The sequence below is a fragment of the Natrix helvetica genome (assembly GCF_964273705.1).
Source record: "Natrix helvetica genome assembly, chromosome: 2".
NCBI lineage: Eukaryota > Metazoa > Chordata > Lepidosauria > Squamata > Natricidae > Natrix > Natrix helvetica.
The window spans coordinates 289,653,300-289,677,943 of NC_138552.1; the positions used below are offsets into that span (position 1 = coordinate 289,653,300).

Genomic DNA, 24,644 nt, shown 5'->3' on the forward strand with positions numbered 1-24,644 from the left:
CCATGCATCCAAACCACCATCCATCCATCCATCCAATCCATCATCCCTCCATTCCATCCATCATCCATCCAAACCATCATCCATTCATCCATCTAATCCATCATCCATCCAATCCCTCCCTCCCTCCAATCCATCCATCCATCATCCATCCAATCCATCATCTCTCCATCCAATCCATCCTCCATCCAAACCACCATCCATCCATCATCCATCCATCCAAACCACCATCCATCTAATCCATAATCCATCCATCCATCCATCCATCAGCATCCATCCATTCCTTCCATCATCCATCCAATCCCTCCCTCCCTCCAATCCATCCATCCATCATCCCTCCATCCATCCAATCCATCATCATCTCTCCATCCAATCCATCCATCCAATCCATCATCCCTCCATCTAATCCATCCATTCCATCCAATCCATCATCCCTCCATCCAATCCATCATCATCCATCCAATCATCATCCATCCAATCCATCATCATCTCTCAATCTAATCCATCTATCATCCATCCAATCCATCATCCATCCAATCCAATCCAATCCATCCATCCATCATCCCTCCATCCAATCCATCATCCATCCAATCCAATCCAATCCATCCATCCATCATCCCTCCATCCAATCCATCATCCATCCAATCCATCCATCATCCATCCATCCAATCCATCATCCATTCTATCCATCCATCCTCCATCCAATCTATCATCCATCCATCCATCCATCAACTATCCACCCACTCACCCACCAATTCATCCATCCACTGGGATGCAGTGATAGTGGTGAGCCTTTTTTCATCAAGCAAATTGCTTTGGCATCCATCCATCCATCCGTCATCCCATCCAATCCACCCATCCAAACCAATCCAATCCAATCCACCCACCCATCCATCATCTCATCCTATCCCATCCAATCCATCCATCCATCCATCATCTCATCCCATCCCATCCCATCCCATCCCATCCCATCCCATCCCATCCCATCCATCCATCCATCCATCGGGATGTCAGTGGTGATCTTTGGCAATAGTCTTGCCCTGCCAGAACGATGACTTCGTGCCCACTGTGTCCTTGAAGATCCCACAGGAAACAGCCTGACGGAATTGACATGGCTCATCTTGAGGGAAGTTCAGAAGGGGGTGGGGAGAGTAGGACACAAATGTTGTCTTGTGTCCCAATGTGATCATGGATGGCAGCTTCCTCAGGTTCTTCTCCATCAAATGGACAGACACTACCTTGGCTCCCCTGAGCGAGGCCTGTAAGGTGGTGGGACTATCCGAACATGAGAAGGTCTCCCACATTCCAGAACCTGCCAAGGTGTCCTGTGGATTACTAGGCTTGATGTCCTTCTTCCAGGCGGACCTGCTTGCCAAACAGTGACCGATACAGTTCTGTCCTGGAGGGGAGGGAGAGACAAGAGGCAGGGAAAGGCAAACAATTTGAAGTCATTAAAAGTTATTCAAGTTGGTAAGCCTGGCTCATTCCAGAGCCAGGAGAAAGCAAGAAAAGCAACAAAATAAAGTCAATAAAATAAGGAGGAGAAAGAGAGATCAGTCTCCAGAGGTTTCAGCATCTGGCCCCATTATATTTGGGATCAGCAGGATGGGAGCCGGTTAATTCTTGTTGCTCAAATTCTTGACAGCCTTCCAGGGTTGCAGAGGCAAAATTGAACAATCAAAGTATCTTCCAGATATAAATGCACCGACAGTCTGTAGAGACTCTCAAGGTATCCAGGTTATGGTTGTCCCAAAGGATATTCTCCTGGATCTGGATGACTAAGAATCTCGACAGACTTTTAGCTACTGTATTTTTCGGAATACAAGATGCACCAGAGTATAAGACACACCAAGATTTTGAAGAGGAAAATGTTTTTAAAAAGTTTTTGCACTCAGCAGACCGCCCAAAAACGGCCTGTTTTTCTTCAAAAAAAGGGCATGAATAGCCTTTAGGAGGCTTATAGAGTGCTCCTGGGGGCTGGGGGGGGGGGCAAATTGAGCAAAAACAGCCAGTTTTTCACTCATTTCTGCCCTCCCCAGCCCCCAGGAGCACTCTGCAAGCCTCCTAAAGGCTCTGCACAGCCATTTTGGTGAAGGGGGCGGGGTTTCAGGAGGCCAAAAATGCTGTATTCAGTGTATAAGACCAGTGGTGGGTTCCTGCTGGATCGCACCGGATCGCGCGCGCTCCCTTTCAGCGCTCCACCTGGCTTGCGCGCTCCCTTTCAGCGCTCCACCTGGCTTGCGCGCTCCCTTTCAGCGCTCCACCTGGCTCTCGCGCTCCCTTCCGGCGCTGAAACCGGAAGACTTTTCAGGCGCTCCGCTCCGCTGAGGAAACATCTCCGTTCCCAGCCGAGCTGGTGGAGCGCAGGCAGGCATCGTTGCTTCGCCAGGGCCGGGCAAAACTGTACTTCCGGTTTCAGCGCCGGAAGGGAGCGCGAGAGCCAGGTGGAGCGCTGAAAGGGAGCGTGCAAGCCAGGTGGAGCGCTGAAAGGGAGCGCGCAAGCCAGGTGGAGCGCTGAAAGGGAGCGCGCAAGCCAGGTGGAGCGCTGAAAGGGAGCGCGCGCGATCCGGTGCGATCCGGGAGGAACCCACCACTGTATAAGACGCACCCAGATTTTCAGCTTTTTGAGGGAAAAAGATGCGTCTTATATTCTGAAAAACACGGTATACAATTTAGGATGAACACACCTTTGAATGGCGTGGGAGTAGGAATGGCTGTCCAGAGGGAGTGCAGACTACAGGAACCATTAGGTGACCCTGAGGACACAAAAGTGCTTCAAGGACCCTCTGGAAGGATGCAGCTGTCTGAAAGGAATAGAAAATCCTTCCATTCCCCACCATCCAGTCAGAGCTGAAGAAGCTTCTTGGATGAGAAGTGAAACGTCTTCAAAACAACAAACAAGAAAGTCCAGTTGCTTCCTGAAAAAGCACCTTTGGGATAACAAGCTACCTGTAACTCTAACCAATTGCTGACTGTTAGTTGAGAAGATTCTTATGCATAGGCTATGCAGGCAGTCCTCGACTTACAACAATGCTGTTCTGTGACCGCTTGAAGTTACGACAGCACTGAGAAAAGTGACTTATGACCGCTTTTCACACTTATGATAGTTACAGCATCCCTGTGGTCAAGTGACCAAAATTTGGACGCTTGGCCACAGGCATGTACTTATGAAGGTTGCACTGACCTCAGCTTCACTTAACAACCGTGTTACTAACTTAACAACTGCGGCAAGAACAGTCGTAAAAGAGGGCAAGTTCCAGTTCCTATATTCTATGACATGCCATTTCCTTCTTTTTTTTAATGTAATTTCCCAAAACATTTTCCAGATAACAATAGAATTTCCTTCTACTGTGGTTTCGTTCAAATACTGTCCAAGTTTAGCCCTACTTAAGTCTTCAGGAATCAGCCAAGTTTGAGTTGTGTTGCTTTCTAGTTGGACAAATGAAAGAAGAATGGCAGTCAAAAAGAGACAAGGGAAGAGGCTAAGCAGAAAACAACAAGAGGAAAATATACTCTCTCCCAGATAAGCAGGGATTAACACCAGGCAAACAATCTGTAACTGTGAGAGGGATCTTGGAGTCCTAGTGGACAACCATTTAAATAGGAGCCAGCCGTGTGAAGCAGCTGCCAAAAAAGCCAACAAAGTTGTAGGCTGCATCAACAGAGGGATAGAATCAAGATCACGTGAAGGGTTAATACCACTTTATAATGCCTTGGTAAGGCCACACTTGGAATACGGCATTCAGTTCTGGTCGCCACGATGTAGAAAAGATGTGGAGACTCTAGAAAGAGTGCAGAGAAGAGCAACAAAGAGGATTAGGGGACTGGAGGCTAAAACATATGAAGAACGGTTGCAGGAACTGGGTATGTTTACTTAAGAGAAAGAAGGACTAGAGGAGACATGATAGCAGTCTTCCAATATCTCAGGGGTTGCCACAAGGAAGAGGGAGTCAAACTATTCTCCAAAGCACCTGAGGGCAGAACAAGAAGCAATGGGTGGAAACTAATCAAGGAGAGAAGCAACATAGAACTAAGGAGAAATTTCCTGACAGTGAGAACAATTAATCAGTGGAACAGAAGTTGCCTCCAGAAGTTGTGAATGCCCCAACACTGGAAGTTTTTAAGAAGATGTTGGATAGCCATTTGTCTGAAACGGTATAGGGTTTCCTGCCTAGGCAGGGGGTTGGACTAGAAGGCCTCCAAGGTCCCTTCCAACTCTACTATTGTATTGTATTGTATTGTATTAATCAAGCAGAAAACAAAACCTTAATGAAAGGACTACCAAGGAGAAAATATTTTACAAAAAAAAAAAAAAAATACACACCTCCACCAATACTGGCAGGGCAAGTTACTGTATATCAACAGAGAAGAAACCCCACATTCCCTCAAACTGATGATGTGACATAGTTAGGTAGTGAAGGGTCTGAAAGCCAACAACCAAGCTCAGATGACTAATGACTCCTGAGTCAAAAATACCTTCTCAAAAATAACCAGAACAACAAAACTTAGTAAACAGAATGGAGCTGGAAGGGACCTTGGAGGTCTTCTAGTTAAAGCAGGAGAACTTATATATTTCAGAGAAGTGACTGGTTTGACGGACTGGGGGGAGAAGGGGAGAGTTCTGTGTGAGTGGCAAGTGTGCGTGCATGCAGCTCTATTTGCAAAGGTGGTGCACTTCTACTGCTCTCACAGGTAGAGCTTTTCAAGTGTGCCCACCCACCTGCCGCTTATACAAGTAGAGCTGCCCACATGCCTGCGCTTACTCGCCCCTTATGAGGCCTGGTTCCGAATGGGCCGCAGACCAAGGGTTGGGGATCCCTCCTGGGCTGCGTTTTCAGCCGCAACAGCTTCCTGCAGCCCTCTTGCCACCGAAAATGCATCCACCCGAGCTCCGTTTTCGCTGTCAGAGGGCCACACCTGGAATATGGCAACCAAGTTTGGTCACTAAACTACAAAAATGATGCTGAGACCTTGGAAAAAGTTCATAGAAGAGCAACTAAGAGGATCAAAGGCCTGGAGACGAAAACATATGAAGAACGGCTGCAGGATTTGGGTTTGGCTAGTCAAAAAGAAGAAGAAGAAGAAAGGGTGACATGATAGCAGTATGCCCGGATTTGAGGGCCTGCCAGAAAGAAGAGGGGGTCAACTTATTCTCCAAAGCGTAGGTGGAATGGTATACAAATTTTGGCAGTTGCAAGTATGGCAGACGCCCCCTCCCTCCAAACTCATAAGATACATCTGTGTATAAAACATTAATACAAAATCGTATAAAATCAGCATATTAATTCTATAAAAAAATTTCAATCAGCTTATATATTATAATATATAGTCTAGATATAATTTCATTATTACTTTCGGTCTGTTTATAACAATGTGATTTTCTTATTCATTTTTGTGATCTGAGCTTTCTTAGTGTTGCCCCTTCTCCCCCCGCTGGCAGAGCTCCGGCCCCTCCCGTGTCCTGTGTGACCGTTGTAGTGTCTTCTGTTTTTTCTAGGTTCGCTTTATTTTTTTCCATAAAGGCCTGAGCCTCTGTGGGTGTGTTGATTCTGATTCTTGTCTCCTCCCAGAATATCAGCATCCCTTCAGGCATCAACCATCTAAACCACACCCCTTTCTGGTATAATTTATTCGCCAATTGCGAATAATTTTTTCTTTTCTCCCTAATTTTTTGGGGGATCTGCTTCAAGATGGTTATCTCTCCCTGTCGTGGTATGTCAATGCTTGCCCCCTTTGTACACCCAGAATTCCTTATAAATGTTTTAAAAAACCAATAAAATTTTCTGAAAAAAAAAAAAACTTATTCTCCAAAGCACCAGAGGGCAGGACAAGAAGCAATGGTTGGAAACTAATCAAAGAGAGAAGCAACCTGGAATTAAGGAGAAACTTCCTAACAGTGAGGACAATTAACCAGTGGAAAAGCTTACCACCAGAAATCGTGGGTTCTTCATCACTGGAGGTTTTAAAGAAGAAACTAGACAGCCACTTATCTAAAGCAGTATAGGCTCTCCAAGGTCCCATTCCATTCTCCATGCTGGGTTTGCAAAATGGTCTCCAGAAGATAAAACAACCACGGGCAGAGATGACCTGTCTGTCTTCCACTATCTTTATCATTCCAACCTATCATTGTTCAGATATTAACATATTGCTAACATATCATTATTCAAATCATTGGATAGACCAAAAGTGGGGAACCAAGGCCCCGTGATATGACTTGTCTGTCAGTCAGTCAGTCATTCTTTCTTTCTGTCTATCTACCATCTCTGTCCATCCATCCATCATCTATCTATCTATCTATCTATCTATCTATCTATCTATCTATCTATCTATCTATCTATCTATCTATCTATCTATCTATCATCTATCTATCTATCTATCTATCTATCTATCTATCTATGTCTGTCTATCTATCTATATCTATCTATCTATCCTGTCCATCCGTCCATCATCTCGTCTGTCTATCTATTTATCTCTGTCTGTCTGTCTGTCTATCATCCATCCATCATCTCTGTCTGTCTGTCTGTCTGTCTGTCTATATCTGTCTGTCTGTCTATATCTGTCTGTCTGTCTGTCTATCTATCTCTGTCTTTCTATCTATCTATCTATCTATCTATCTATCTATCTATCTATCTATCATCTATCTATCTATCTATCTATCTATCTATCTATCTATCTATCTATCTATGTCTGTCTGTCTGTCTGTCTGTCTGTCTATATCTAGCTATTTATATCTGTCTGTCTTTCTTTCTATCTATCATCTATCTATCTATCTATCTATCTATCTATCTATCTATCATCTATCTATCTATCTATCTATCTATCTATCATCTATCTATCTATCATCTATCTATGTCTGTCTATCTATCTATATCTATCTATCTATCCTGTCCATCTATCCATCATCTCGTCTGTCTATCTATTTATCTCTGCCTGTCTGTCTGTCTATCATCCATCCATCATCTCTGTCTGTCTGTCTGTCTGTCTATATCTGTCTGTCTGTCTATCTATCTATATCTGTCTTTCTATCTGTCTTTCTATCTATCTATCATCTATCTATCTATCTATCTATCTATCTATCTATCTATCTATCTATCTATCTATCTATCTATCTATCATCTATCTATCATCTATGTCTGTCTGTCTGTCTATACCTATCTATTTATATCTGTCTGTCTACCTATCTCTATCTCTATCTATCTATCTATCTATCTATCTATCTATCTATCTATCTATCTATCTATCATCTATCTATCTATCTATCTATCTATCTATCATCTATCTATCTATCTATCTATCTATCTATCTATCTATCTATCTATCTATCTATCTATCTATCATCTATCCATCCATCCATCTATCGCTGTGCGTGCGTGTGTGGTTTGATGTTAATGCCTTATTCAACTGCACCAAAGGGAGTCGAAAGTCAGTGCCTTTTATTTTTCCGCTTTTCTTTCCCTCACTTTTCCCTTCCCTTTTCCCCTTCCTATTTTCCCTATTTACTTTTGTATTTTTTTTTGTATGTTACATTATCTATCTACATATAAAAACGGCTGTGTGTGTGTATGAGTGTGAGTGTGTGTTCCAGCCTAACTCTGAACGCCTCGAGCAATTTCAACCAAATTTAGTGCATAGATGACTTACTCTCTGGAAACAAATATTGTGGGGGTAAGACACCCCTAACACCCTTCGGGGTGTGTGTTCTGTTAAAATACATCCTTTTGTGCCTTCAAATATCTTCTACTGTACTGCCGTAAAATGGCTTCTACTGTACAGCGCTGTGGAGTTGTCATGGTAACGGCTTCACAGTACTCCACAAGGGGTCTCCCTCTGGTAAGGGGGAAAATCCAACATTAGAAATTACGTTGGGTCCGGACATTTCCGCCCTATAAATAAATACCCGGACAATGCCAGGTTATCGGCTAGTAAGTCATAAAAGAGCCACTTATGGTTCTCCATCCCTGGAACAGACTGCGCATGGGTAAAAAAGGTCCAGAGACATTCTGAACAAATGGGGCTATCTGGTGGCTTCTGCTCTTTGCGATTGTGGTGATATGCAGACGACGACACAAACGTACGTATACCTGCTCTTAGCGCCCCGATCAGTGTACACTTGAGGAATTCATGGCAGTACGATGGAACACAATTAAATGTTGCTGGTTTCTGGGCAAGAGCTGTTTAATTTGTACCTATTTTAATCTTGTATTGTAAATGTTTATGTCATATGGTATGCCCTTATTTCAATTGGGATGCTTCTGACAGGAATAAACACAGCCCCCACCCCCCTGAAACCCTCTTGCTGTAGGCGCCTTCTGAAGGGATTGAAGGGGGGCAGGAAAAGTAACTTCTCAAGGAGAATTTTATACAAGGCAGGACCTGCCACGGACGTCATCCGGTTCTTCAAGGAAAAGCCCCCCCCCCGATAATTAAAAATGCATCTTTTATTAATAAACACCAGGACTGCAGAGACCTTGCATGGCATCTCTCTCTCTCTCCTTTCTCTCTCTCCTCTTACTCATTCCTCTTTCCCCTTTCTCTCTCCTCTCTTTCTGTCTCCTCTCTCCCTCGTTCCCTCTTCTTTCCCTTCAAACCCTTTCTCCCCCTTCTCTCTCTCTTCTCTCTCATTCCTCTTACACACTTTTTCTCTCCCCCCTTTCTCTCTTCTCACTCTCATTCCTCTTTCCCCTCACATGCTTTTTCTCTCCTCTCTCTTTCTCTCTCCCCTCTTCTCATTCCTCTTTTCCCTCACACACTTTTTCTCTCCCTTTCTCTCTCTCTTCTCACTCTCATTCCTCTTTCCCCACATGCTTTTTCTCTCCCTCCTCTCTCTCTCTCTTCTCACTCTCATTCCTCTTTCCCCTCACATGCTTTTTCTCTCCTCTCTCTTTCTCTCTCCCCTCTTCTCATTCCTCTTTCCCTCACCGGCTTTTTATCTCCCTTTCTCTCTCTCTTCTCACTCATTCCTCTTTTCCCTCACATGCTTTTTCTCTCCCCCTTTCTCTTCTCACTCATTCCTCTTTCCTCTCACCCACTTTTTCTCTCTCCCCTCTTCTCATTCCTTTTCCGCTCACCCGCTTTTTCTCTCCCTTTCTCTCTTTCTTCTCACTCTCATTCCTTTCCCCTCACATGCTTTTTCTCTCCCTCCTTTTTCTCTCTCTCCTCACTCTCATTCCTCTTTCCCCTCACACGCTTTTTCTCTCTCCCCTCTTCTCATTCCCTTTCCCCTCACCCACTTTTTCTCTCCCTTTCTCTCTCTTCTCACTCTCATTCCTCTTTCCCCACATGCTTTTTCTCTCCCCCCTTTCTCTCTCTCTTCACTCTCATTCCTCTTTCCCCTCACACGCTTTTTCTCTCTCCCCTCTTCTCATTCCTCTTTTCCCTCACACACTTTTTCTCTCTCCCCTCTTCTCATTCCTTTTCCCCTCACCCGCTTTTTCTCTCCCTTTCTCTCTTTCTTCTCACTCTCATTCCTTTCCCCTCACATGCTTTTTCTCTCCCTCCTTTTTCTCTCTCTCCTCACTCTCATTCCTCTTTCCCCTCACACGCTTTTTCTCTCTCCCCTCTTCTCATTCCCTTTCCCCTCACCCACTTTTCTCTCCCTTTCTCTCTCTCTTCTCACTCTCATTCCTCTTTCCCCACATGCTTTTTCTCTCCCTCCTTTCTCTCTCTCTTCACTCTCATTCCTCTTTCCCCTCACACGCTTTTTCTCTCTCCCCTCTTCTCATTCCTCTTTTCCCTCACACACTTTTTCTCTCTCCCCTCTTCTCATTCCTTTTCCCCTCACCCGCTTTTTCTCTCCCTTTCTCTCTTTCTTCTCACTCTCATTCCTTTCCCCTCACATGCTTTTTCTCTCCCTCCTTTTTCTCTCTCCTCACTCTCATTCCTCTTTCCCCTCACCCGCTTTTTCTCTCCCTTTCTTTCTCTCTTCTCACTCTCATTCCTTTCCCCTCACATGCTTTTTCTCTCCCTCCTTTTTCTCTCTCCTCACTCTCATTCCTCTTTCCCCTCACACACTTTTTCTCTCCCCCACTTTTCTCTCTCTTCACTCTCATTCCTCTTTCCCCTCACACACTTTTTCTCTCCCCCCTTCTCTCTCTCTCCTCATTCTCATTCATCTTTCCCCTCACACTTTTTCTCCCCCCTTTCTCTCTTCTCTCTTTTTCTGTCTCCTCTCTCCCTCTTTTCTCACTGATTCCTCTTTCTCCCCCACACACTTTTTCCACTCCCCCTTCTCACTTTGTCTCATCTCTCTTTTTCTCACTTTCTCTCTCCTCTCTTTCTCTCCTCACTTGCTTTCCTGTCTCCCCTCTCTTTTTCACTTTCTCCTCTCACTCTTTCCTCCCTCTCCCCTCCCTCTCCCCTTTCCCCTCTCACACACTCTTTTATCTCTTCCCTTTCTCTCCTCCCTCTTTCCTCTCTCCCACCTTCTCTCTCCTCTCCCACTCTTTCTCTCTCTCCTCTCAATCTCACTCCTCTCTCTTTCCCCTCTCTCACACTCTTTTTCTCTCTCTCCCTCTTTCACTCCCCCCCTCTCTCATACACACACACACACACACACAGCCTCCCAATATGTAAATACGACATGAGCCTTAGATCCCATCTCTCTGGGGACTGAGGGTTTTTTTGTTCCTCCTCGAAGTTTGCCCTTTCCAAACAAGGCTTTTCATGGAAGGAACAAGATTGAATATTTTAATAGGAATGTATGAGAACCGTGGCGATGAAAGGACGGGCGATTCAATCAGCCAGGTTGTATGGGATTGTAATTTCGTTTTCATATATGTTATCCTTTCTTCCCTGAGACTGACATAATACTTGAAGGAGAGACAATCAACTCAAGCCCGCAACGATGTTCAAATTGATTGCGATTTTGGACAAGCGGAATGTTGCTCGCCGAATTAAAATAAAGATTGGTTTGTTTGGAGGGGGCGGGGAGGAGACAGTTACGTGCGATAAAGAAGTGGTCAGAGGTCCAAACAGGGCCAGGAAGATACTGTAGAACAGATTCAGAAAAACAACAGTTGTGCAGGTATCACAGATTCTAAACATATAAATATACAATTGGAGATACTATTTAGGTCAGGGGTATCCAAGCCTGGGGACTTTTAAGGCTTGTGGACTTCAACTCCCAGAATTCCCCAGCCAGCCATGCTGGCTGGGGAATTCTGGAAGTAGAAGTCCACCAGTCAGACATTTGGCTGAATGGGGAATTCTGAGAGTTGAAGTCCATAAATCTTAAAGTAACCAAGCGGGGACACCTCTGACTTGGATAGCTGTCCAAAATTCCTAAACAGCCCACAGATAATTTGCAACGCATAAGGTCAATAATCTTCAGGAATTTATAAATTTAGCTGAGCCTGGCTTTTAAATTTTCCATTTCCTAAAACTGTTTTCTTCCATTGTAAGTACTTGGTTTGTATGTTTTATCGTGGCATGGAAAGAGGTGCACCCATTTGCGGAGAATAATTCAAACATTATTCATAGGAAGCAATCCCCAACAAACCAAACGACATACTACGCAAACAAGACATGCTTTCTATTTTAAAACTAATGAAATCTGGATACAAGGTGCTTCCAAAATTACTCAGAGCAGCAATGCTAGAATTTTTTTTAAAAATGTGAACAGACCCAATCCTCCCAACTTAAAAAATAAACAAGGGTGCAGGAAGGAGAGGAAAATCCTCTATTTGTTCTGACCCGAGAGCATGAAGCAAACTCCTTTTATTAATTTAGTGTGAATTCTGCTCACTCACATCCAGCAAAGACTTTCAAGGGAGGATTTACAGTCACAGACCTTATCTGGCTTGGAGAGCTGCCAGGCCGATATCTGCAGAACGTGGCAAGGAGCCTCGGAGAGACACAAACCAATGAATTGAACTAATTGTCTGCTGCAAACTCCACTCCCCTTTCGCTCCTCTTTTATTTCTTCTGGCAGGGGCCATTCATCGTCCACCTGTGGCCTTGCTCCTAAGTCGACCCCTGTTCTTTAGCTGTTCCCGTCGTCTGGCAACTCTGCGCATGCGCACACTGGGAACAGGCTCCAGCTGTTCTTCTGCCTCACTGATGTCTGACTCTGAAGGCAGCTGATAACTGGCATACGGCCCTGGCCTCCGGCGCAGAGCCCTCATCAGAGCCTTCCCCAGACTCCAGGACTGGCCCAGGTTCCTCCCCAACATCCTCACTGTCCGAATCTGCTGCCAGCTCTGCTGGTGGGCCACAGCACTATTTTGCAGGCAACTCCCGTTTCCAAATTGAATCTGGAAAGGAAGAATTCTATGTTTCTTTGTTTACCCTCTCTCTGCTGCAGTGACTTTGGGTGGCTTACAAAATGACAAAAAGATAATACTAAAACAATTAAAATTAAGAAGATTAAAAAAGAAACCATAGGGATTATATTGGGGGAGGGAGGAGATGTGGAAAGGAAAGAATGGGATCTTCCATTTATATATATAAAACTTTATTTTTAACCTCTTCAATCAAGTCTTAAACAAGTCTGTTTAGCTTAAGAGAAAGAAGGACTAGGGGAGACATGATAGCAGTCTTCCAAGATCTCAAGGGTTGCCCCAAAGAAGAGGGAGTCAAACTATTTTCCAAGGCACCTGAGGGTAGAACAAGAAGCAATGGGTGGAAACTAATCAAGGAGAGAAGCAACTTAGAACTGAGGAGAAACTTCCTGACAGTTAGAACAATTAATCAGTGGAACAACTTGCCTCCAGAAGTTGTGAATGACCCAACACTGGAAATCTTTAAGAAGATGTTGGATAGCCATCTGTCTGAAATGGTATAGGGTTTCCTGCCTAGGCAGGGGGTTGGACTAGAAGACCTCCAAGGTCCCTTCCAACTCTACTATTGTATTGTATTGTAAGTCCAAGGTAACAATTATGAAATTCCGTCTAGGTTAGCGATGGAGAACCTTTTAGGCACAGAGTGCCCAAACAGGAACATGCGTGCATGCATGTGCATGAAACCCGAAGACCAGCTGGCCAGCGAGCATGCATATGCCAGCCAGCTAGTCTTCAGGTTTCTGGTCCGTGCATGCCTATTTTTGGCCATTTTTCAGGCATTTTTCAGGCCACGAAAAATGGCCTGAAAAACAGCCCGAAAAATGGCCGAAAAAAGTCCCCAAACTGACTTGGTTTTTGGCCATTTTGGGGGCTGTTTTCAGGAGCTCCAGCCCCCATGAAGATCAGCTGGCCACTGCACATGTGCACTCTAGAAGCCAGAGAGGGCTCTGCGTGCCACCTGTGGCATGCGTGCCATAGGTTTGCAATCATAGGTCTAGATCAATCTGTTGGATATCTAAAGGTTTTTAAATCTGGTCTGATAGCAGCAATATTTCTTACAATCATAGACTGGGAATCTTTGAATATCAACGTGTTTCTTTGAGGCACAATTTAGCCCTCGTGTTTCATTCCCCGAAGAGAAAGAAAACGAACACATTTTACGATAGTTAAATATTTTACAGTTTTTTTACAGTTGCAAAAAGACAGGAGAAAATCCTTGTATAGGCCACCATGTCTGCCTGTAGGAAACAGTACAAAACTCTGAAAAATCAAGCAGTGTTAAGTGAATCTCTTAAGTTGATGTTAAGTTACTAACATTAATCTGGCTTCCTCCACTGACTTTGCTAGTCAGAAGGTCGCAAAAGGGGACCTTGGGATACGGCCACCGTCATGAATACAGGCTGATTGCTGAGCATCCGAATTTTGATCATGTGTCCATGGGGATAGCGTACTAAAAAGCAGAGACATCCCTTTGCCAACAAAAGAGCGTATAGTCAAAGCTGTGGTTTTCCCAGTTGCAATGGATGGCTGTGAAAGTTGGACCATAATCAAGGCTGAGCGTCAAAGAATGGAGGCCTTTGAACTCGGGTGCTGGAGAAGACTCCTGCGAGTCCCTCGGACTGCAAGGCCATCCAACCGGTCAGTCCTAGAGGAGATCAACCCTGACTGATCTTTAGAAGGCCAGATCCTGAAGAGGAAACTCACATACTTTGGCCATCTAATGAGAAGGAAGAAAGACTCCCTGGAGAAGAGCTTGGGAACGATGGAGGGCAAAAGAAGAAGGGGACAAGAGAGAACGAGGGGGCTGGATGGAGTCACCGAAGCAGTGGGTGTGATCTTAAATAGACTCCAGAGGATGGTAGAGGACAGGAAGGGCTGGAGGAACGTTGTCCATGGGGTCGCGATGGCTCAGACACGACTTCGCAACTAACAACAACAATCATGGGGATGCTGCAACGGTTGTAAGTGTGAAAAACGGACACAAGTCCCCTTTCTCAGCATACTAGTAGCGACGGGGGGAGGAACCCACCTCTAGACTCAAACAATTGCTTCTAACTACATACAGGTAGTCCTTGACATACGACCATAACGGAGCCTGCCCATTATGGCTGTAATGTCATAACGGTTGCAAAATGGGTTGGTCACCCGAGCAGCACAATTTTACGATTTGTTTTTTGTGCGTGTGGTGTTTCCCCCCCCCCCCCAATGGTTGTATATGTAGCTGTGTTGCCAAGTGCCTGAAGTTCAGTCGTGGGACTGCAAAGGAGCTCCAACCATCAGAATTTCGAATCAGGGTCTTAAGTCCTCTTTTTCAGATTGGTCGTAACTTCAAACAGTTGCTAAGTGACCGGGCATAAGTTGTGTACTACCCATACGGAGAACAAATCTTTGATTTATTAGCAGGACTGCACCTTTAACCAGCTTAGCAGACTAGCAATGGTTCACAATTGTTTTTAGTTTTCAGAGGGGGGGGCAAGTGGCTGGTCCCCTCCGTCAATTTGCCAATCGTTTCCTGTCCAGACAGTAAAGGGGTAGGGGGCCATTAGTAGCCAGGAGGGGTGAGGGGAGGAAGAAAAGAAGGAGTAATAAGATCATCCAAAGGCCAGGAGTAACTTACAACATCCGGAATTGCTAGGGCTTTCAACTGGGTGGAAGGCCTGGGGTTGAATCGAAAAACTCGCCTGAATTAAAATTTTAACTTTATCACAATCTGCGAAAGCAAGTAATGAGCAGTAACATTTTTATTTCTTTTAAACTGTCATTTTAGGCTGAGCTGGGAATAATTACCTATTTCCACTGCAGGAAGGTTTTATCACCCCGAGTGAGGCATTTTCTAATTTAATATTTTTATTATATTATCATAAAACCTGGTTTCAAGGAGAGGCGGGGAAAGTTATCGTGAGTCACTGGCTGTAAAACTCAGTGAGTGCCTGGGCTTAATTATTCATGTCACTGTTTCTCAACCTTGGCAGTTTGAAGCGGTGGGGACTTCAACTCCCAGAATTCCCCTGCCAGCAACGTGTGGACTTCACCTCCCAGAATTCCCCAGCCAGCATCACGTGGACTTCTGGGAGTTGAAGTCCACACATCTTCAAACTGCCAAGGTTGAGAAACACTGATTTATGCCTTTCTTAAAAGACAAAGGAGAAAATTAGACCAATCTTGACATGCCCCACAAAAAAGAGAAGATGTAGAGAGATTAAAGGAGAGGAAAGTTTTCCTGCAATTTAGGCCTAGCAAGGAAACTGAAAGGCAGTTTGATGTAGTGGTTAAGATACTGGACTAGAAATCAGGAGACGGTGAGTTCTAGTTCTGCCTTAGCTATGCGAGCCAGCAGCGTAACTTTGGGTTAATCACCAGGAGACGGTGAGTTCTAGTTCTGCCTTAGCTATACAAGCCAGCAGGGTAACTTTGGGTTAATCACCAGGAGATGGTGAGTTCTAGTCTCACTTAACAACTGTCTTGCTTAGCAACAGAAATGTTGGGCTCCATTGTGGTCATAATTTGAGGACTATCTGTTTTCTAAGTGTTCTAAAGCTGGCTTCTTTTGTGGATTTCCTCTCCCTCAGATTTTAAACGTTGTTCAGACAAAGCTGAGACTTTCTTCCTCGGGAATACAATCTGCTTACTTTCCGTTTTCCTTTCTGCTTGCACTCTTCCCATCTCTTGAAATTTATATCCAGGCTCTGGCCTAAATCCATTCCTTCCCATAAATCCTCTGGTTCATTGATCTCCTTTTGTCTTTGCATTTTCAGACAAAGGGGGTGAAGAATTGGGAACGCACTCATTTCCACTGGCAAGACGGAGCTGAGGCGGCTTCCCTTCGTCTGCCCACACGGCTTGGGATAATCATCACACCCACAGAAGGCAATTAAGACTTTCGATTATTACTCAGGATGAGGTTTTTTTTTTACACATTTTAAAAATGCGAAAGGAGATGGGTCTTGTTTTTTGTTGTTGTTGAGTTGTTAGTGATTCTTAGGTAGGGGTGGGCTTCAAAAATTTTAGCAAAGGATTCTTTGCCCAGCTGCTGGGTGGGCGTGGCCTAGTTGGCCTCCCGCACCACTGCAGGGGGCGTTTTTGCCCTCCCAGAGCTCTGGAGGCCTTCCTCGAGCCTCTGGGAGGGCGAAAATGGCCTCCCAAGGCTCCGGAGACCCCCTTCCTGAACTTCTGGTAGGCCTGTTTTTTGCCCTCCCCCGAGCCTCTGCGTGTGCTCTGCACTTACCTGCATCCAAAACGGGACGCATGGGGACTCCTGGGAGGGGCGGGGTGGGCGAGGCCAGCCAGGAGTGGGATTTGGGGGTTCTCCAAACTGCACAGAATCTTAGCTGGAGGTTCTCCCGAACCCCTGCGAACCCCCAGCATCCCAACATAGGGCATTATGTTTCCATACTTTTGGAACAAGGCAGACAATTAAGCCAACTTCCAGTTGTGGTTTAATAAACCCCGGTCTGTTCTGAAAACCTTTTCCCACTTCAAATGAACTAGGGAACTATGATTAACTGAACCTGGCTTGTTCTTCAACTCATAGGAGAATGCCTCTGTTTGTGTATCTTAATTTGGGGATTCGTTAAACGCAAATCTGAAGCCAAGTTTCAAGATGAAATAACTAACATGGGTGATGATTTCTATACTTCGAAAGCAAATGTTCCAAAAGTACTCCCTCTGCCTTTTAACTTTGCAATTATTCTTTTTAACCCTGTTTTAATTTTGTTTTTAACTTTGGCTTTTATATCGTTTTGTCATTTTATCTGCAAACTGCCCCAATTCACGCAAGTGTGACAGGCAGCACATAAATTTGATGGAAGGATGGACAGACAGATAGACAGAAAACTTTGTTTGCCCAAGCTAGAAAAGACAGATTAAAACTTTTTGAAACTTGTTTTATCTCACTTGCCATTCTAGATTATATTTAGATCATTAATCGCTGTTTCTGTTTTATGTTTAGAATTTATCTGTTCTCTGTCAAAATTTTAACATAAGCTAAAATTAGACTCTCTATATTCAAAAATGTAGCTTTAAATGTAGTTTGTCATCTCTAGTCTAGAATTACATGTTATAAAAATGTTGAATCACTGTGTTAATATCACTTTATAATGCCTTGGTAAGGCCACACTTGGAATACTGCATCTAGTTTTGGTCACCACGATGTAGAAAAGATGTGGAGGCTCTAGAAAGAGTGCAGAGAAGAGCAACAAAGATGATCAGGGGACTGGAGGATAAAACATATGAAGAACGGTTGCAGGAACTGGGTATGTTTAGCTTAAGAGAAAGAAGGACTAGGGGAGACATGATAGCAGTGTTCCAATATCTCAGGGGTTGCCACAAAGAAGAGGGAGTCAAAGTATTTTCCAAGGCACCTGAGGGCAGAACAAGAAGCAATGGGTGGAAACTAATCAAGGAGAGAAGCAACTTAGGACTGAGGAGGAATTTCCTGACAGAACAATTAACCAGTGGAACAAGTTGCCTCCAGAGGTTCTGTGTGCTCCAACATTGGAAGTTTTCAAGAAGAGATTGGACAACCATTTGTCTGAAATGGTATAGAGTCCCACGTACCTAGAGCATCTTTTAGAGCTAAATCTAAAAATTTATCTGTTCTCTGTCAAAATTTTAATATTTGTAGATTTTTGCAATGTGTCCTAGATTCATTAATTTACTTTACTGCAATCAGAGCTGAAAACCAGGAGGCTGAGTTGTCCCAAAGGTGCTTTTTTTCAAGAGGCAGCTGGACTTTTTAGTTTTTCTTTGAAGACATTTCGCTTCTCATCCAAGACGTTTCTTCAGCTTCTTCTTGGGTGAGAAGCGAAACGTCTTCAAGGAAAAACAAAACAAGTACACCTGCCTCTTGAAAAAAGCACCTTTGGGACAACCATGACCTGGATGGCTGAGAATCTCCACAGTCATTGAGGCTGAGTTGGGTTTTCCTGTTTTGTAGCACACATTTTGTAACTGATTTTAAGGCATACATTTACTTTTGTCTACTGGTTATTATAAAACCTAATAGTGAGAGGTATAAATCCCCTTTTTTAAAAAAGTGTTTTTCAGATTTATCTCTAAAAGATGCTCTAGGTACGTGGGACTCTATACCATTTCAGACAAGTGGCTATCCAACATCTTCTTAAAAACTTCCAGTGTTGGAGCATTCACAACTTCTGGAGGCAACTTGTTCCACTGGTTAATTGTTCTGTCAGGAGATTTCTCCTTAGTTCTAGGTTGCTTCTCTCCTTGATTAGTTTCCACCCATTGCTTCTTGTCCTACCCTCAGGTGCCTTGGAGAATAGTTTGACTCCCTCTTGGAAGACTGCTATCATGTCTCCCCATGTCTCCTTCTTTCCATTAAACTAGACATACCCAGTTCCTGCAACCGTTCTTCATATGTTTTAGTCTCCATTCCCCTAATCATCTTTGTTGCTCTTCTCTTCAGTCTTTCTAGAGTCTCCACATCTTTTCTACATCGTGGGGACCAAAACTGGATGCAGTATTCCAAGTGTGGCCTTACCAAGGCCTTATAAAGTGGTATTAACACAGTGATTCAACGTTCTTATAATATGTAATTCTAGACTAGAGATGACAAACTACATTTAAAGCTACATTTTTGAATATAGAATTTAATTTTAGCTTGGCACACATACAAAAAAGCCTTTGGTTAACCCTTAGTTCCCAGTTCTCTTCCGGACCTGGATAGCCCAAATAATGACAACGGACAATTTTGCACAAATTCACCAGTAAGTCTAGGTTCCTATGATTCCTAAATATAAACTAGGTCAGGTTGGTTTCATGGGTGCCAAGGATGGTCCCCGTTTGTCAACAGGACCCTAAGTGAAAGCCATTTTCTTATGTTCACCACCCAAAGCACTGTTTCTCCACCTTGGTAGCTTTAAGATGGGTAGATTTCAACTCCCAGAATTCCCCAGCCAGCATGCTTAAAGATAAGATGAGTTGAGTTGAGTTGGGTAGACTGGGTTGGGCCGGGCCGGGCTAAGCCCTGGATCCCAGCCAGTGGGGTGATGTCCACTGTAAGGAAACCTCCAACACGTAAGGGCTGAAGTAAATTTTCCTCCAATTCACCTGTCTTGCCCAAGTTGAAAAGGAAAGGAAATGAACACTAGGTGGCAATCTCGCCCTCATGAAGCCATAGCAGCTGTATGTGTATATATATATATATATATATGGTGGGGGGGTAATGTTAGAAGCCTATGCATACACATTCACAGGAGAAATCCACTGAAGAACGCGGTCATAACAGGGGCCGTAAATTAATCCATAGACCTGCCTAGGCCTACGGAATCTCTAACTTTCCCAAGGGAAGGCTGATCTTCCTGGCCCCATACAAATCTGCTCCTGCAGATCCCCAAAGTGGAGCCCTGAACTCTGACTGTCCAGACCTCCTGCCTGGATGAAGAATAAGATTTATATGAACTCTGTGAAAAGAGAAATGGGGAAAGAGGGAGGGAGGGACCCTTATATTCCAATGATGATGCACAAAGGGGAAGGGTTGGTCATGCCAAGTGCTCCTCTCCCCCCTCCGTTGCCCTTCACGCTCCATGCAATTTCACCCTCCAACGTGTCTCGTCCCGCCCCAGAGCTATGATCTCTCCGCCGGCTGGGCTGCGGGGCATCTGAGCTGCCATCCCATTCTAATTATAGACTTGCACACGGCCATTCTTGAAATTGTCTGCTTCCTTTCACTGCTTTGGGGGGGGGGCTCCCGGGGGGACCGGGAGACCGAAGCAAAGGACTGTCGGTCCTCTTCCTTCCCCCTGTTGTGGCCCGTCAGCGGATCTGGCAGCAGATTTGGAGAGTGAGGAGGTTGGGGAGGAACCTGGGCCAGTCCTGGAGTCTGGGGAAGGCTCTGATGAAGGCTCTGTGTCGGAGGCAGGGAGGGGGCCGCAGCCGTATGCCAGCTATCAGCTGCCTTCGGAGTTGGGCGGGGGGTGGGATATTAATAAATCTACTAAACTACAGTTATGTATGTGAGCGGGACAGCATTTATGGTGCTTTAACCACTAGACCACGCTGATCTATATAGCCGTGTGGCACGCAGAGCCCGCTCTGCGGACATGTGAGTCGTTGCCCCAGTTGAGCTAAACCGCGCATGTGCCTCCCCCTGATTACCTGATTTTTCAGGTCTCTGCCGTGCCTGTGCAGAGGGCAGGGGGCATGCGGCAATTGTTTGTACATGCACAGGGGGCAGGGGAGGGTGCGGCCCGTTTTTGCTCCCAGGAGGCTGCAGGAAAGCTTACTAGGCCCAAAATGGGGCGTGGGTGATGGTGGTGGCGTGGTGCGGCCTGCCCCTGGCCCGTTTTTGCTCCCAGGAGGCTTCAGGGAGGCCTACTAGGCTCTTTACGAGGTGTGGGGAGGGGTGGTGGCGGCACGGACCCTCATGGCCTGTTTTTGCTCCCAGGAGGCTGCAGAGAGGCCTACTAGGCCCAAAACGGGGCGCGGGTTGTGCACGAGCCTCTGGCACGTGACGACAAAAAGATTAGTCATCACTGCTATATAGAATACAGAAATCAATCAGCCTTGGCTGGTCCTGCAAGAATCTGCCTTTGTCCTGACCTTTAGCAAACAAGGAACTGTCACTTGGAAACACGGGGTAGTCCTTGACTTACAACATTTCATTTAGTGACTGTTCAAACTTAAAACGGCACTGAGAAAGTGACTTATGACCATTTTTCACATGTCCAAGTTTTGAAGATCCCAAGGAGGGAAAATCCAGATGCTTGGCAACCAACTCATATTTATGATGGTTGCAGCCTCCCGGGATCATGTGATCACTTTTTGCAAACTTCTGATAAGCAGACTCAATGGCAAAGCCAATTCACTTAACGACGTTGGCAAAAAAAAAAGGTCGCAAAATGCGGCAAAACTCATTTAAGAAATGTCTTTGCTTAGCAACGGTAATTTTGGGCTCAATAGTGGTCGTAAGCCGAGGACTAGCTGTACTTCCCCGAGAGATTTCTTTTTCTCTCTCCTTCCCTTTCCTTCCCTGGCACTGAAATTTGGATAGATTAATCACTGTAAAGAAATGGCCATGTCTAAGGAGATGCAGAAAGTGGGGGGGGGGGGGGAGAGAAAGAAGCACCTTCCTTTGTGTACTTTTATATCCCCCGTGTCCGGGATGAATTCTCCTTTTCATAGCTTGACTGTTTTGTTAACAGATTCCAGGCAAGGGATGACAAATTGTCTCACTGGGAAAAGATGACAAATCATGTTTTAAGAACGGGCGTTCTTAAAACAGGTTAGCTTTTTATTTATTTTATTCTTATTTATTTTTTTCATGCTTTTAAAGGATAGGAATTACGCTAATGAAACAAGGGGTTTGGCAAACGTAGGGCTGGATTTTTACCAAAGAGGGGGGGGGGGAGAGAGAGAGAATAAAAAGAGAAATACAGAGAAAAAGAGACAGAGAAAGAGGGAGTGGGGGAGAGAAAGAATAAAAAGAGAAAGAGAGAGAGGGGGGGAGAGAATAAAAAGAGGAATACAGAAAAAAGAGACAAAGAAAGAGGGAGAGGGGAGGGAGAGAAAGAATAAAAAGAGAAAAAGAGAAAGAGGGAGAGAGAATATTTATTGAGAATGGAATGGAATAGAATAGAATAGAAAATATGGAGTGGATTAGAGTAGAGTAGAATAGAATATATGGAATGGAATGGAATAGCATAGAATAGAATAGAATATGGAATGGAGTAGAGTAGAGTAGAATAAAATAGATTTATTGAGAATGGAATGGAATAGAATATGGAATGGAGTAGAGTAGAGTAGAATAGATTTATTGAGAATGGAATGGAATGGAATAGAATAGAAAATATGGAGTGGAGTAAAGTAGAATAGAATATATGGAATGGAATGGAATAGAATATGGAATGGAGTAGAGTAGAGTAGAATAGAATAGATTTATTGAGAATGGAATGGAATAGAACAGAACAATAACTTCATTGTCACTTTGAATGTACACTAATCAGCATACATTAAAATCAAATTTCATTGCAATTATGGCGGGCTGGGGCATTCTGGGAGTTGAAGTCCACAAGTCTTAAAGCTATCAAGCTTGGACACCTCTGCTTTACAGTGAAAGAACCAGAGAGAAACAATGGAGAATCACCCACTTTAAGAATGGGATCACCTCAATTGGCACCACCGTGCTCCTTCAATGGGTGGTGTAGCTAAACTCCTTCTCCGGCCAGGGATTCTGCCCATGAGCCCTCTCCTCTCTATCTCAGCCCTTCAGGGTACATCCATGATCCCCAACCTTAAATGGGAAAGCACAATTCGGAGCATAGGAGGGTCATTTCTGTTGGTATGATTGATAAGCCGTGAGGATTCAGACACACACACATCCCAGCTTCCTGCATCTCACCTAGCAAATCTGAAGCTAGAATAGAATAACAGAGTTGGAAGAGACCTTGGAGGTCTTCTAGTCCAACCCCGTTTAGGCAGGAAACCCTGCACCACTTCAGACAAATTGTTGTCCAACATCTTCCTAAAGGGTTGGAGCACCCACAACTTCTGGAGGCAGGTTGTTCCACTGATTCATTGTTCTTACTGTCAGGAAATTTCTCCTTAGTTCTAAATTGCTTCTCTCCTTGATTAGTTTCCACCCATTGCTTCTTGTCCTGCCCTCAGGTGCCTTGGAGAATAGTTTGACTCCCTCTTCTTTGTGGCAACCCCTGAGATATTGGAACACTGCTGTCATGTCTCCCCTAGTCCTTCTTTTCATTAAACTAGACCTACCCAGTTCCTGCAACCGTTCTTCATATGCTTTAGTCTCCAGTCCCCTAGATCCAGAACTGCCTTCTGCCCAGCCATGATTTAAAACAGCTGCAAACTAAGGCCATTTAAGAGCTCCCCCTCTTTTTAAAAATATATAAAACAGCATCCAGAAGCCAACGTGCCACTCTCCTCATCCGGGGCTTAGGGGGGGAGACTTTTGAATCCTCACCTGTGAGGCCCAGCCTGCTTTAAAGTTCCAGGTTAAAGTGGTTTTGATGCCTCGGGCAGCTAAGGGGTGATGATACCTCCGTGCTTCATCACTTCCTTGGCTTTTTATCTCCGCTGCTTTGGGTTGTTACAGCTTCTCCCATTTAAATGCCTTTTACATCTTTTGCCCTTTAAACCAGGGGTCACCAATCTTTCGGACCTCAGGGACCACTGAATTCATAATTTTAAATCCCGTGGACTACTAATATGATTTTCCTAATGACTGGCTGGGTGGGCATGGCTAGGTGGTCGTGTGACTGGTTGGGCGTGGTCAACTCAAATGTCATTCACGTTGAGGGGCGCCTCGCCAGCCTCTACTCACCCCTCCCAGCCACTCCTCGCCTCCCCGGCCATGCGCCTTAGGGCCCCAGGAGGAAGCCATTGTTGGAGGTAAGCAGCCACCGTGAGAAAGAGTTGGCAAAACAGCTCAGTTCAAATCGGATCTGACCGAGAAGGAGGATCAGCAGAAGCACCTCATTGAGGACTACGAGCATAGTCTTCCCAAGCAGAGGGAAGACCTGTGGGAGTGTAAGGCCAGGTACCGGCACCTGGAAGCTCAGCAGGCTGAGATGGTCAGCCAATTCCAGGCCATGATGCGGTCCCACTGGAACGAGGCCCTCTGGCTCTTTGCCACCAGTGGCCCCACACCAGGAGGCCGAAGCAGACCCCAAGTCAGAATTTCTGCCCCACTCCGACTCACACAAAAGGAGCCCGAAGGGGGAGACTCTCTGCAGCAACACAAACATTCATTGTATGTATCCGGCCCAGGGAGTGTAGTTTGAGGACCCCTGATTTAGTGCGATATAAAAAATACGAATAATTTTTCTGCCGACCACCAAAACTTTTTTATGGACCACCAGTTGCTTTAAACCATAACTCCAATTGGTGGAGAGAGGGAAGAGCAGCCACATAACGTAGTATTCTGATTAATATTTATTAGTAACCAGAGTTGGTGGATTGTGCTGGAAAAACTGAAATTGTAAGCTCTTTGGGAAGTACATATTCTAATTATTTCTTCCAGAAAATCTGTTAAATCAGGACCCCTGGCAAAGGGAAACACTGGCAAGTCTTCCTTTCATCATCAGGAGAAGGTGTGGCTGAAGTACTGCAGCCAATCAAGTGTTGCAGGACGTATTTCATCATAGAGGAACTTTTCCCCCTTTAGCTGCTCCTTCTCTCCAGCTCTTTCTTGGAGGACTGAGTGGATAAAGAGGGCTACGGACTTGAAGAAAGGATTTTTCAAAATGATCATCAGATCATTGGCATTTCTTATATTACTATTAACACACGCTGATGCTAAGGAGTTAGATGTTCTACTCCCCCTCCCCACCTGAAAAGAACTCTGTTCCAACTGCCACTTGGGGTGAATAGCCAGTACGTGACTCATCTGGC

At 44.8% G+C, this 24,644-nt stretch overlaps 1 protein-coding gene across 1 annotated transcript in view; it reads right to left on the reverse strand.

Annotated features, from left to right (window-relative positions):
• Positions 1-932: 932 nt before the first annotated feature.
• AATF (apoptosis antagonizing transcription factor) overlaps positions 933-24,644 on the reverse strand; it is a 134,783-nt gene continuing 111,071 nt past the window's right edge. Inside the window, exon 12 of the mRNA XM_081945446.1 lies at positions 933-1,396. Within this exon, the coding sequence (XP_081801572.1) occupies positions 1,333-1,396 (64 nt within the window). The 3' untranslated portion in view covers positions 933-1,332. The remainder of the gene's footprint in view (positions 1,397-24,644) is intronic.